Source organism: Boleophthalmus pectinirostris, unplaced genomic scaffold, assembly GCF_026225935.1.
Source record: "Boleophthalmus pectinirostris isolate CB_2022bp ecotype Guang Dong unplaced genomic scaffold, ASM2622593v1 HiC_scaffold_13, whole genome shotgun sequence".
In the NCBI taxonomy this organism is placed as follows: Eukaryota; Metazoa; Chordata; class Actinopteri; order Gobiiformes; family Gobiidae; genus Boleophthalmus; species Boleophthalmus pectinirostris.
Genome location: NW_026571036.1, coordinates 12,712,334 through 12,726,050, shown reverse-complemented (window position 1 = coordinate 12,726,050; position 13,717 = coordinate 12,712,334). Strand labels below are relative to the sequence as shown.

The 13,717-nt window shown below is 36.9% G+C and overlaps 2 protein-coding genes across 4 annotated transcripts in view; both read left to right on the top strand.

The window, feature by feature from the left end:
• The first annotated feature begins 374 nt into the window (after window positions 1–374).
• LOC110156757 (interleukin-31 receptor subunit alpha-like) lies at window positions 375–9,335 on the top strand. Of its 3 annotated transcripts, none has more exons than XM_055149368.1 (16): window positions 376–627; window positions 1,514–1,798; window positions 2,397–2,526; window positions 2,615–2,778; window positions 2,868–2,989; window positions 3,309–3,326; window positions 3,401–3,560; window positions 5,637–5,713; window positions 6,042–6,270; window positions 6,373–6,537; window positions 7,551–7,655; window positions 7,743–7,886; window positions 7,965–8,105; window positions 8,181–8,259; window positions 8,354–8,429; window positions 8,714–9,335. In XM_055149368.1, exons 1-16 carry the CDS (start codon window positions 573–575, stop codon window positions 9,086–9,088), a joined length of 2,325 nt encoding a protein of 774 aa, XP_055005343.1. In that variant the 5' UTR covers window positions 376–572; the 3' UTR covers window positions 9,089–9,335. The 3 variants fall into 3 exon arrangements, 2 of the variants coding, with proteins under 2 accessions (XP_055005343.1, XP_055005344.1); XM_055149369.1 differs by having other exon boundaries at window positions 377–627; window positions 7,554–7,655; XR_008631651.1 differs by lacking the exon at window positions 8,714–9,335 and having other exon boundaries at window positions 375–627; window positions 8,189–8,259.
• Window positions 9,336–9,485: 150 nt separating this feature from the next.
• The window catches only part of rngtt (RNA guanylyltransferase and 5'-phosphatase), a 149,788-nt gene continuing 145,556 nt past the window's right edge, over window positions 9,486–13,717 (top strand). The window contains exons 1-5 of the mRNA XM_020939046.2: window positions 9,486–9,915; window positions 10,510–10,619; window positions 10,698–10,801; window positions 10,873–10,961; window positions 13,545–13,620. Of these exons, the coding sequence (XP_020794705.1) occupies window positions 9,852–9,915; window positions 10,510–10,619; window positions 10,698–10,801; window positions 10,873–10,961; window positions 13,545–13,620 (443 nt within the window). The 5' untranslated portion in view covers window positions 9,486–9,851. The remainder of the gene's footprint in view (window positions 9,916–10,509; window positions 10,620–10,697; window positions 10,802–10,872; window positions 10,962–13,544; window positions 13,621–13,717) is intronic.

Sequence of the window (13,717 nt, the reverse complement as noted above, 5' to 3'; positions counted from 1 at the left end):
TTATTTATTTTTTACACGTGAAACGATGAACTAACTAACTAAACAAATTAATACAATTTCAGTTTCAAATATTTTAACAACAAATAATCGCTGTTTTAGACTACGCTTTTATTAGTCTCTTATTATTAACGCATTGTAATAAGTAAATATTCCAGTAGAGGACGCGCATGATTTGACTCCAATCCAAAGGTACATAAAGTAATCTTAACTTTTTTTTATTTAATGCCTGAATCTTCACACGTATTGTTTTTGACTCTTTACTGCTCCTGCATACTTAACATACTATAACTCTCCATAGTGCGTATTATCTCTCTCGTTACCTCCCTCAGTTGTGATTGATTTGCAGCGTTGAAGCATGACCATGACTTCCTCTTTTCCGCGGTTGTTTCTTGGGTAATGTCTCCCGTTTATTTCAGGCTATACTCAAGTTCCTGTTACATAAGATGACTGAGATACCGGGAGCAACATTAGAAACAAATGGCTAGCCTAAGATTGTTGGTGTGCCTCTCCGGACAGCTCACTCTATCATTCAGATGTGATGTCCTGCTGGATTAGACACACTGGATTCCACTATGTATTTATTCATAATCAGTTTTGTCATCGCTTTGCTCTCTACGAAATGCAGTGGTAAGTATATCTATTATTATTATTACAACTTTTACTAATGTTGCTTTGACAGATTTGACAGATTGTATTGTTGAATTGTTACTACAGCCTAGAGATTTCGTCTCTTTTCTTCTTTCTTTCAGTTTTTCTTTTGTTCCTCTATCTTTCACTTTGTTTTAGTGTATGTTTAAAAATGCAGTACCAAAGTTCAATATATTATTTTTTTGTTTTGTTTTGATTCAGAATCTAACTTTGTTGATATGTTGGGTCTTATCAACAACAGTTTATGAAACATTTTTGTATTAATGTTCAAATGTTTAAGCTCACTTCACTATGACACTTTTTTGGTGGAGCGGACACCGCTGTCACTTGTCTCCGTGGAGATTAAGTTTTATGCTTCCCCTTGTGTTCCACAGAATGCCAAAATTAAATTATACTGTATGATGTCAATGTAGGCACAGATCTCACAGTAATAATGCATGCTTTTCAGGGTTTATTTTAGAAATAAAAACACTTGCTACTGAATAAATACAAGATACAGTATGTTTAATGTTATACTGTGGGACATTCCAGGCAATGCAACATAACATCAACAAGCAGGTGGTTGACCCTTACCAAAAAAAATGCATAGTGCACTTTGTATTGTTAGTTGAAATCTCAGGAATGCATCCCTAAAGCCCCGCTCCCACAAAGAGTGAATTAGGCAAAAAAATCTTAAGCTTAATTTTTTTTTTGAGTCACTCAACAGTTTTAAAGCTTTATTCCCACTAGCAGGTATTTAATAATGATGCAAGATACATTTTACACCTGAAGGTAATTCACTAATGTTTATAGTGTCTTTTTATTATCACTATGACATAACAAAAAAGTACAATTTATTATTCTAATTATGTATTTGTTTGTTTAGGTTGGAGTGACAGGAGCTGTGGCGTTTTCTCTAAAGACCAGCACATCAAGGAGGGTGCTAGCGCTGAGATAACCTGTGTGAGTGCCTGCATTTCGGGAACAGTTTTCTGGACCCTCAATAACAGACGCCTGAATGAGAGTCTATCACATATGATCAACTCCACACACACAGTCATCCTGCTGCCCCATTCAGAGCTCCAGGACCCCGACCACCCCACGTCGACTGTCCAGTGCCACAGTGAAGAGAACCTCCAGATCCTAGGAGGGACCACAATCCGAATATACAGTAAGAGCAGTTCATGGGTTTCAGCTTACTGTTAGAAGCAACATTGTGAGATTTTTGCTGTATTCAGAAGAGTCAACATTTAGTTTTGAATTTTTAATCTCTAATTTGTCATCATTCTGGGCTGATGGATAGGTTGATTGACCATATAACATAACAATATAGAATAATTATAGAATCCCTATTGTTGCAGATACATTAACTGTACAGATTGCAGATTTGTTGATCTGGTTTATGGTTAATATCTCTGTAATTTCTTGGACCTATTTACATGAAAATATGGTTCATGTTCACTAGTTCACTGTCATGTTCACAAGTTCACTGTCTTTTCTGAGAGCATAAATAAACAAAAGTGTAATTATTTGTTCAGCAAAGGTGTTTAATGGGAATTAGAGGGCCCAATCCCTAACAAATAATCAGATTCAGCATGTGGTTTGAATATTTCTATCAAAAACAGTGACTCTCCCATAAAGTTGTGTAAATTTATTGTGTAGCATTTACATTTATTGGATTTACACAATGAAAAAGTCAAATGGTGTTTTTTCCAGATTTGTACAAAATATTCAGATTATATAAGTGTGATGGTGTTTTGTTTTTCCAGCAAAACCTCACAACTTGTCTTGCATTTTCCATTCAAACCATAATTGGAAAGAGATTTTACCGGAGCTGTTCACATGCAACTGGGAGCATCATATTCATACACCACTGAAAATTAAATACTCTGTAATAAGGTCAGAGAATTTTGAATTATTTATGCATTATCAGTATCTAATCTGTCTTTCTAAGTTAAAGCATCTATTTCAATTTGCATTGTGCTAGTGGTTCGAAAGAAATTTGCATCTCAAATGCAACGACCTGCACCAGAAATACACGAGATGTACCTGAGATTTCGTTTCCCCAACAAAACACCATTTATGTAAAGGCCAAAACAGAAGCCTGGGAAGCACAGTCTGGCTATTATACGTTTAGAGCTTCACAAATATGTAAGTAACAAAACAAGAAGACTTTCAATAGAGATATTTTTTTATTAATAGTTTTTGTTTTATATAATGTTGTCTTTCATATTTTATAGTCAAAATTCTCCCTCGTAAAATCAATCTCACTGCACGTTTGGATCATATATTGGTGGAGTGGAACAGTATGCCAAACTTGGGGGTCCATGGTAGATGTCAAGTGAAATACAAGTACACAAAGGTGAGTATTGTATTATTCTTTAAATGTTATAGTCAGAAATTATACTAGTATTTTATCTAAGTACTTATTATTTTTTATGTGCTATATATAGTTTTGTTAGTATTGTTTTTATTTTGAAAAATAATGAATTAAAATGAAATCAAAAGTAAGACAATTATTGCTACATAGAAAAATCAATAACAGATATATATATTTGAAAACAAAAATCAGAAAAATATGTATTACTATTATGATTTAGTGCAGAGACAACACATACATATGTTTTTAATCTGCTAATTTATGCTTCTGTTTATTATAATACCTTGCTACTCTACTCAAGAATGAAGAAGTAATCCAGGTAAAGATTGTGTCAATTTTCTCTCTCTTTCTGTGATTTGTGATTTATTGATCTTTGTACTTGTATTATCCCAGGAGGTGTTGAACATAACTTTGCGTCCTGATGTAAGAGGAAAGATGACTATCGATAAAGTGGAGTCCTGTCAAACCTACAATGTTTCTGTTCGCTGTGCTTTGGACCAGGCCCCGTGGAGCTACTGGAGCCCGGAGAGGCCAATCCTAACACAACTCAAAAGTGAGGTGGCTCCTGAGAATAGTGGCAATGATCACATATGACCATATAATATAGATTAATGAATGTATATATTTGATAAGACTTTATAACTACACCTTAATTCAAGCATTAAGTGGTTAAGGTTAGGTTAACTAAGTTGTTACTGAATAATTTTAAAAAACTTTTCATTATGAAAGGAATGAACTGCTCATTATAAATATAGTCTTTCTTCATTAAAGGTCCTATATTATGGAAAATTGACTCTTGTGAGCTTTTAGTCATGTTATAATGTTGTTAACCCCTCAAAAACATACCTGGAGTTGTGTTTAAGTACCGTAATCCTGCATTATTAGTCTGTCTACATAGTCAAATCTTAAAATGCTCTACTCTTCCTTGTGATGTCATGAAGGTAGCATTCAGGTTAACGGCTACATTTTACCTTTTGTTCAGTAGAGATGATTCTAAGGCTGAAATTATTCAGATGATTCTAGTGAAGGTGTATGGAGTTCAAAAACACAGTGGAGCACTTCCTGTATTGCCACATGACATCCCAAGGTGGAATTGAGAGTTAAATATGCAAGTTTTGTGAGTTAAACATGTGTGATGATGAGAAAACAACATTATAACTAGGGGTGTCAAATTATCGCGTTAATTGCGATTAATTAATTACAGTCATATTTAGCGCGTTATGTTTTTTAATCGCGTTAATCTAATTTTTAATCTCTAACTTTAGTGTTTCTGTATGTGAGTTTCTTTATTATAAAACCTGTTTTTATGTGTTGTTGGGACAACAACACACACACACACACACACACACACACAAAACACATTTATACATTTTTTTATTTCGGTAATTCCACTCATTGCCGGAAAGCCACACAAAACGCGCGCAGTAACAGCGATGTGAGCGTCATGTTAACGTTGGCGGCATCAGTCGCACAATGGACGAGGTCGAAGAGCCAGTAGAACAGAGGCAGCAGCGCACAGGTAAAAACACATTCGTGTCTTGGAAATTATTCTCCCGACGTGAAATATAAAAGAAAATAACAAATATAATATCGCCTGAAAACAACCTGCACATGAGGGGACACGCACACAAACACACACAAACAAACACACCTTCATCATCGTCATTAACCTGAGAACGCGCGGACCACGTTTTCTTCCGTAGACACTGTGCGAACACCGCTGTCCTCCCGTGAGCCGCGTGTGGATAGTGTTTTCTCGCGTACGCGGCGTAAACCGCGCTTCCTCCTGTGCGCCTCTAAACCAGAACTAACACCAAGACTAAAACCAGGACTAAACCAGGTCTAAACCAGGACTAAACCAGGACTAAACCAGAACTAAAACCAGAACTAAAACCAGGTCTAAACCAGGTCTAAACCAGGACTAAACCAGAACTAAAACCAGAACTAAAACCAGAACTAAAACCAGGTCTAAACCAGGACTAAACCAGGTCTAAACCAGGTCTAAACCAGGTCTAAACCAGGACTAACACCAGGACTAAACCAGGTCTAAACCAGGACTAAACCAGAACTAACACCAGGACTAAAACCAGGATTAATCCATTCCAGGACTAAACTAGGACTAAAGTAGGTCTAAACCAGGTCTAAACCAGGACTAAAACCAGTGATCTCATATATATTTCTCTATCAATAATATTTTTATATGGTTAAGGAAAGACTGGACTTTTTATTGTCTTTAAGTACACAAAAGTTATTATGTTCAGATTTCCTCGTCTTTGCTACTTTACAACAAACAGTTTCTTATTCATGGAGACTTGGGCTCAACAGCCAAATTGGAGAGATTTGTTAAACAATAAATGACTTTATAAAGTCACTTTTTTAAATCTATATTAGTCTTTTGATCTGCCACAATAATGTAATAATGAATTTAAATGAAAATACCTCAAATTGAAGGCTTTTCTCAGCAATTTTTAGGTGAGATTAAAATGAGATTAATTAGATTAATTAATTACAGATCATAATTAATTAATCTCTAAATTTTTTTAATCGCATGACAGCACTAATTATAACATATATAGGCCCTTTAAAATGCTTTATTCTATTGAATCACATGCTATTCTGTACTTTTTAGAGAGCGATGTCAAGCTGGATGTGTGGAGAAAAGTGTCAACGCTGCATGAAGAAAAAAACGTTCATATCATGTGGAAGGTAACATGTGCCCTAAAGTAATATATATATATATATATATATTCTTGTTTCCATGGTGATGTCACGTTATAGCTTTACCCAGCAGGCATTCATTTTGTCTTTATTGCATTCATTGTAATATAGTTTTAATCTTGTTAAAAATACCATATACAAATACATTCATGTTGTGTGTGGGCTCGCCTCTCCACGTATCAGACCTGTAACTTGGCCTAGAGACATCATAAGATAAGACAACATTCTAGGAAAATCAGTAACATCTCCATGCAGAAGAAACCACCAGAAAAGCATACATAGTTCAGCCTTTAAACGTGTGTTTCTATCTTCACAGGGAATACCTTCAAATTGCCCAGGCACATTGAGCTACAATGTCAGCCACTCTCCCTCCTATGAAATCACTTCCAAAACAAATTACACCAGGACTTCATGTGCAAATAGCTCATGTGAAATTACCGTCAACCCAGAAGCACAGAGCATCAAACTAACTGTTATCTATGATGGAGACTTTCTGGCAGAGGCTTCGTTCTATCTCACATCTTTCGTTGAAAATGAGTCAGTCAGTAAGTGCTATTGATTTAGATATTCGCGCAATACTGCTCATGTGTGTATTTCATATTATTTTACGGTACTGCAGCTTCTTACTAACGTTTTATTCTTGGTAGAGCTCTTCCGTGTTAACAGTATTGAAACCAAGCTAGAGGAAAATGGTCTTGTGGTTGCCTGGACTGCTCCCTCACAACCTGTCAGTGGTTATGTTATTGACTGGACTTACAATGGAAATGACTTTGAGTGGAAGAGGACTACATCCACCCATACAACATTACACGGTGAGAATTCCAGGGAGTCACTCACTATCACTCAGTAGTAATACCATCTGAAAGTATGACATCACTAGCCAGGCTGGTGCCACCTAGTGCCTCTGCTCAATTTCATTTCTCTCCAGCAACTAGGTCAGGAATCAAAATACAAAAAACGGTTCGCAAAAACCCCGGAAGTGCGAGTTCGGGCACCAGCCAATCAGCAAAGAGCTATATATTCAGTGTTGTCAACGAGTCCCGAGATCAAAGATTTAAAGCCTGAACAAAGAGAATGTTTGGTGAATTTTATCAAGGGGAAAGACGTTATTGCCCTTCTTCTACCGGGATTTGGGAAAAGCTTAATATACCAGTTAGCCCTGTTAGTGGCGCAGTACATACGTGACTACCAAATAGCAGTGATTGGTTAAATGATAAAAAGTACCCGCCTACCGTGAAGCGAACGAATTCTAACACTGCGAGGTCAGACAGTGTCTACGAAGTGAAACCGGCTGATGAATCTGGCTATGACGTCACCACAGTCTAATATGAAAACAATCCATAAAATACATAATATTTGTCACTTTATCAGCCTTTCAAATCACCATCAATGGCTTACCATCCACATACATGCAAAGAAAAGCATCTTGCCCAAGAACACGATGACAGTGGTTGTTGTTGTGATTTGGTTGTGCACTTTAAACAGTTGCTGCCATCCTTAAGTAGTTTAAGAGTAGTAACAAGTGTAGTATCTAAAGGGCTACTTGTAGTCTTACATTTTATCTGGAGTATATTGTACTTGAAAATGAATAATCTTCACAAGAAAAAATACAGGGAAAATAAAAAGTACATACACTTACATCTCAATGTTTTGTTTTTTCCTTATCGTCTTCTCTTGATTCCAGTTAATGCTTTTACCGCTAAGAGAGTCCCATTAGGCCCGGCTTTTAATTGCATATAAACTGTAGCTAGTATTACATGCAAATCTACTGTATGATCATTGTTGTAAAGAGCTTGATTGCTTCCTAACAGCTTTCTGTGGTTAGCAGGCCTTATAGATAAGAAGCCGTACAACATTACAGTAACTCCATTGTTTGGTGGCCGGGCAGGACCCTCCACACAGACCTCTGGAGTTTGTTCAGGCTTTACAGGTACTCAGTTTTCTATATTACATCAGTATTAATAAATTATGTACTTCTTCACTAATACAACTTTTATTAAATGTTATGTGTATCTAGATCCTGGAAATGTGACTATTGTAAATCTGGAGGCATATAACAAAAGGGCCCATATAAGATGGAGTGTGAAATCCCAGGAAAAATGCAGTGATGCTGTGGTGAATTACACTATCTTCTATGGGACACTGAATGGACCACAATTAAGTAATTATTAAACAGAAATAAAATTAAACTGCAAAAAAAGATATGTTTTTAGGAATAATAATGCTTTTTCTGTTCTAGATGTAACTGTAAAAAATACAGTGCAGGATTTTTATTTGAAGAACTTGAATCCAAACACTCAATACAGTGTCCATGTTGTGGCCACGGCTCGTAGTGGGAATTCTGAGAGCAGTGAACGACTTTTTAAGACAAAAATATTTGGTAAGTTTTTAGTGTATTCCAGACATTATGAAAATTGTGTCTTTTATGAAATTAAATAAATTCAACTTCTTCTAGACCCTCAGCTTATCACCGTTATTAGCATCACTGGGGGCATACTACTTGTACTGTTTATAGTTTTTTTGCGTGCAGTTCAGTAAGTTATATATTTTTATTATAATATGGATAATATTTGGATTTGTTGGAACTTTTTTTAAAATTTTCTCATTTTCTTATTTGTTCCACTGTAGGAAATTCAATGAAAGGCCTGTTCCAAACCCTGGTCTCAGCTCTTTGGCTCTGTGGCCACAAAGCACACATTCAAAGGTAAATTTTTAGTATCTTATTTTTTATTTTTTCCATCCACAAACTTGTTTAACAGCAAATTGAGTCAAATGTTTGTAATGAATGCAAGACTGAATGTTGTCGTTAGTACTGTGTGTGTGATTATATATTTTATTTTTATTTAATTCATCATTAATGGTGTTTTTTTTTTTTTTTACATTGTAGCTACTCATTAGTTAAATATTGCACATTAATGAAGGATACTCACATAAGCCGCTCACATGGAAAAAATTGCCACTTTTGAATAAATTTGTTTTGTTTTTCAGACACTCATTCCCTTTCACCATCAACCTTTCACTACCCCATCAGAAAGCCAATGTGAACGTGTCTATACAGAGGAAATGCAACAAACTTCATCAACTACTTACAGCAAGTCTCCAGTCACTAGTGAACAAAAAGAGCAAACTACAACATCTTTTCAAAACTATGAGAGGCCATTTTTATCTTCAAGAACACCACAACAGTGCTTCAGCAGAGATTCTGTATCTCTGCTGACTGTAGAGAACAGCCAGTTTAACCCATACAGACGTCAGATTGCAGACAACAGCCCTGTACCACACAACAGTAAAAAAGTCAAACGACTCGTTCTGGGGCCACAAGAAAAAACTCCGTCATATGTGTCATTGGACATATTTGATTGACATCGGTGAAACGTGTTGTAGGCCAATACATAAAACTAAACCTATATGTAGCATTAGTGTGGCATGTAGCGTTCTGTATTGAGTAATAGATTGATCTTGCTTGTATTGTTTTTGGCCTATATATGTAAATATGTGTATACATAATAATCTGTTTATTTATTTTAATATACATTTTCTCCACGCATGGAATATCTTGTTGGCTTTGCTGCCATTGTACATATGATATAAATACATGTGCATAAACCCTTGTCTTGTTCCCTGATTATTAAAAACGTCTCTTTTTGCAGTATGTTTTTGTTGAGCTGTAAATCCATTCCTGAACCCTCTCCTGCAGGCGGCAGTGTGGCTCAGTGTCACTCCTGTGGTTGTAGAAGAAGAGGGCTAGTGGGGTTAGCTTCTGTTAGCTCCCGTGTGGCTCTGTCGAGAATGGACCTGTGGTAATGTGATGCTAGCAGCTAACATCCTAATGTTCTACAGAAGGAAACAAACCAGAAGAAAATATCGTTTCTGACTGTCTTTGCGCCGTGGTTTCTTAAATCTGCTGAGCTCGGACATGTGTAGGGGCTGGTCAGAAGAAGGATAAGAGTTGCGTTATTGCATGTTTGCCCTGCACTAGGAGCTAAAGGGCCCTGAATCCACGGCGCTCGGGTTCAGTGCGGGCGGGAACACTGCACACCCCCTGCAGGAGCTGTAAGCTTAAAGCTAACTAGCTCTGCGAGGTTTGGCTTGTTTTTGGACCAAAAGGCACAAGATCCTCTAAAATATGTCACATAACGGACCCCCGCCTCGTTGGCGGAACTGTCCCCGCAGAGGACAGCCTGTGGCAGGTGAGAAGAAAACAAATGTCTTTTAATAAAAGCAAAGGGAGAGCAGAGCTCTCATGTGCTGTGGGGCTACACTCACTTGTAAACAACACCAGTGTCGACATATGGTTTCTGGCTAGCGCCATGCATTTATAAAATATACATGGCAAAAACAAAATGGAACTATTTTTCTGTAATAAACTGAGGCAAGGAAGTTAAGGCAAAGTTAAGAGTGCAATGCAAATGTGTTAGTGAAGGAATGAATGAGATTTGTATCAGAATGCCACTGTCAGATAATGCTCAAGCTTAATGAGCAAAGGAAAGACAAAGTAATCATTCAGTGGCTAGTCTCTTAGATCTCGTTGACTTTAATTAATTAATTTTTCTTTTATTAAACTTGAGGCATGTGTGCCAGCCGCTGGGTCACGTGTCCAAACAAACCACTGTACACGGTGATGCTGCAGCAATGGCGCGCAAGGATGCTTCTTTAGTCTGCCCTACATCTTGTTCATTGGCTGTAGATATTATAATGGATGTAAATATGCTTCACTGAATGTACCTTGCTGCAAGACTACAAAGACTACTACTTCTAAGTTGTACTTTGAATTTAATACTTAGGAAAATTCCTACCAATGAAAACGATGTTGGGTCCCAGATATGATGAACAAGTTGCTGAAGAGAACAGGTTCCACCCGGGCATGCTGTCCAACTACTTAAAGAGTATGAATGTAAGTGTCTCATTCTGGAATGTTTGCCTCTGATTCTCATTTTAGGATGTGTCTGACTGGTGTTTTTTCTTTTATTAGGTGAAAATGGGATTGCTTGTGGATTTGACAAACACCACACGTTTCTATGACCGCAATGAGATTGAAAAAGAAGGCATAAAATATGTGAAACTCCAGTGTAAAGGGTATGCAACATGATCTGTGTAACTCATTAACCATATGCACTGTGGTGGACAATTCTGTAATTTACTTTCAGCCATGGAGAATGTCCTTCACAAGACACTACTGCTATGTTCATCAGACTGTGTGAGCACTTCATCGAAAAGAATCCCACAGAACTCATAGGTAAGAAGTTAAGGCCATTATAATACATTTACATTTATTATAGATACAGATATGGCACTTCTGACAAATATTCCTTTATTATCAGCCCATTTTGTAAGTTCAGTGAACCAGATTTTATCGCTGTTCATTATCCCTCAAGGTCATAATAGGCAAGAAAAACAAAATGCAAATGTTGTTTATACAATTTAAATTTAAATTTGATCTTTTGTTGGAAATTATGGGATTTTCTTCAAGTTGTAGTATTGCTTGCTTGCTATTACGTATTTTTTCAACAGATCCACATGAAATAGTTGACTGAATTGTACTCAAATTGTATGTTTTTTGCATATTTGTTTTATGTAAACAGAATATAAAGTTGCATGGTGACAGAAATATACATGCTATGACCTACTTTATCCACTAGAGGGCAGCTTCACTCTTCGGTTTATCTTTTTTCAGGGTTTAAGACGTGCATTATAAACATCTATTGCTCTAGGCTTTTGCTTTTGGTTCTCACAAATTCATGGCTGCAACAATTTCCAAAAAAAACAACCTTATCAGCTTATAGTTGATTAAGATTTAACATAAACCATTTTTCAATAATCCAACAATAAATTCTCCAAATATGTATAGTATTCCGTGTTTTGTTAATACTTAGTCTTGTAGAGTAAACAGGGGTCATTTTTGCACCATAGACTCAAATAACTAGAATATTTCAAAGTTACATTCCCCATTATTTGAAAGTTGTCAGGACATGCTTTTCTACCTATCCCATTATTGTTTTGTATTTATTACCTTATACAGTATATATTCCCTTTAGCTGACTAAGTCCTGCTTGCTTTGTGAATCAAAAAGCTTGGCCATCATTGACGCAGAATGTGTGAATGTCGAGGAGGTGCTGTCCTCCCTTTAGCCAGATGGTGATGTTAGACAGTCATACTTGTTAAATGTTAATCTCTGCAGCAGGCTGATTTCATTTTTTTTTCTTATTTCCTAACTCGGTGCGAAGACGAGATTCAAATGCTGTTATTTGCTGTAGTTTATGACCAACAAGCATCCGTGACATTGTTTTGTTTTTCCAAAATTAGAGCGTTATTGACTCTACAATTTTGTCCCTATCTGATATTATTCCACCCGTCTTGCATCCAAACAGTATCCGTCTGTTTCTCTCCTTTATTATTTTCATGCAGGCTTCTTGTCATCTCCCTTGGCGTGTTTCATCTTTCCCTTTGCGAGATGTTTTTGTATATATGAATGTAAATGCAGGACCCCCATTGTAGCAGACAGGGCTCAGAACGCTTGATTTGTGAGTGATGCCCTAGTCTCTTGTCACACGCCCCGCTACATCTCAGCGAGGGCCAATGTCACCGATGCGAGAAGTGAATCCTTTGAATAAGATTTTGCTAAACCACTGGGCTGGCGCTAACACATTACGCTACGTTCTTTGGTGGCGATATGGGTCAAGCGACACCTTGAATTATGCGCTTATATATTTGATAACGGGGGTACAGTTTTATAAAATGGAAAAAGTATTGAGTTAGTTGGAGTCACGCTTGTCCTGGTGTGATCCCAGTTTAGTCTGATGTCGAAGACTTGGTTTGGTCCTGTTCTTGTTTTGGTTTACTCATAGTCTAGTCCAGGTTTAGTACTTGGCTTAGTTCTAACTTAGTCCCAATTTTAATGTAGTGTGTGCAAAGGTTTCTCCATGGGAAACGGTCTGTTGAATGCCATGCTATGTAACATTTGACGCTAAAGAATGGAGCTTACACAACCGTATAACAATTAAATCTTAGTTTACTTTCTATGCAGCACTAATTTGCAAAGCCTTAGGGGCACAATATATCTTTTCTGGAAGAGTTCACTCTACCAGCTTGTCTCCATTCTTTAGCTTGAAATGTTCCACAGTATAAAATATCTATCTCCATGGAGACAAGTTGGTTTCATCAGACCTATGGAGTGGTGATGCAGGTATTTAATGTATGTTTTGGCAATAAAAACACATTTGATTGAATAAATGCAAGATTGATACATTTACTGTGCAATATATCCTGTTCTAGTCCTGGTTTTCTCATGGTCTAGTCCTGGTTTAGTCCCAGTTTTCATTAGGTCTATGCACAAGTGTAAACAAAATCTTGTACTTATCATAAAAACATCTAGTACTAATTTGGTATGCAATATTTTTTTGTTTTTTGTTTTTTTTGTTATGATTAAAGGTGCAGTGTGTAACCTTTCTGATGGATCCCTTTACTTGAAATTTTCCACAGAATGGCATTAAACATCTAGAGAGACCTAGAGAGACGCTATAAAAAATAAATAAATGCAAGATTGATAACTTTAATGCCATAATCAGGACTATTCCACATTTTCTTGGAGACAAGCAAATGGCAAATACTCTTTTAAAAAAGTTACATAGTGTATCTTTAATGTTCTGGCATGCTTATGGTTCAGTGAACCTTAAATTAACGATAATTGTCATATATATCTTGCCTTGCAGCATTGGCGTAGTATTTGAGCACAGAGATAGCCATATTTTGTGAGCCCTATTTGACATTCTACCCATATGCACATGACATTGTATTTTTCTCTCCTTTTCTCCGCTCTAAGGTGTTCACTGCACGCATGGCTTCAACCGCACAGGGTTTCTGATCTGTGCTTACCTGGTGGAAAAGATGGACTGGAGGTAAGGTCACAGTTTGCATGCAGTTCACATCACCGCATAGTGTGACTCATGCCTCGCCCGGTAACATAAGCTCCAAAGTCTCCTCTCACCCACCGCC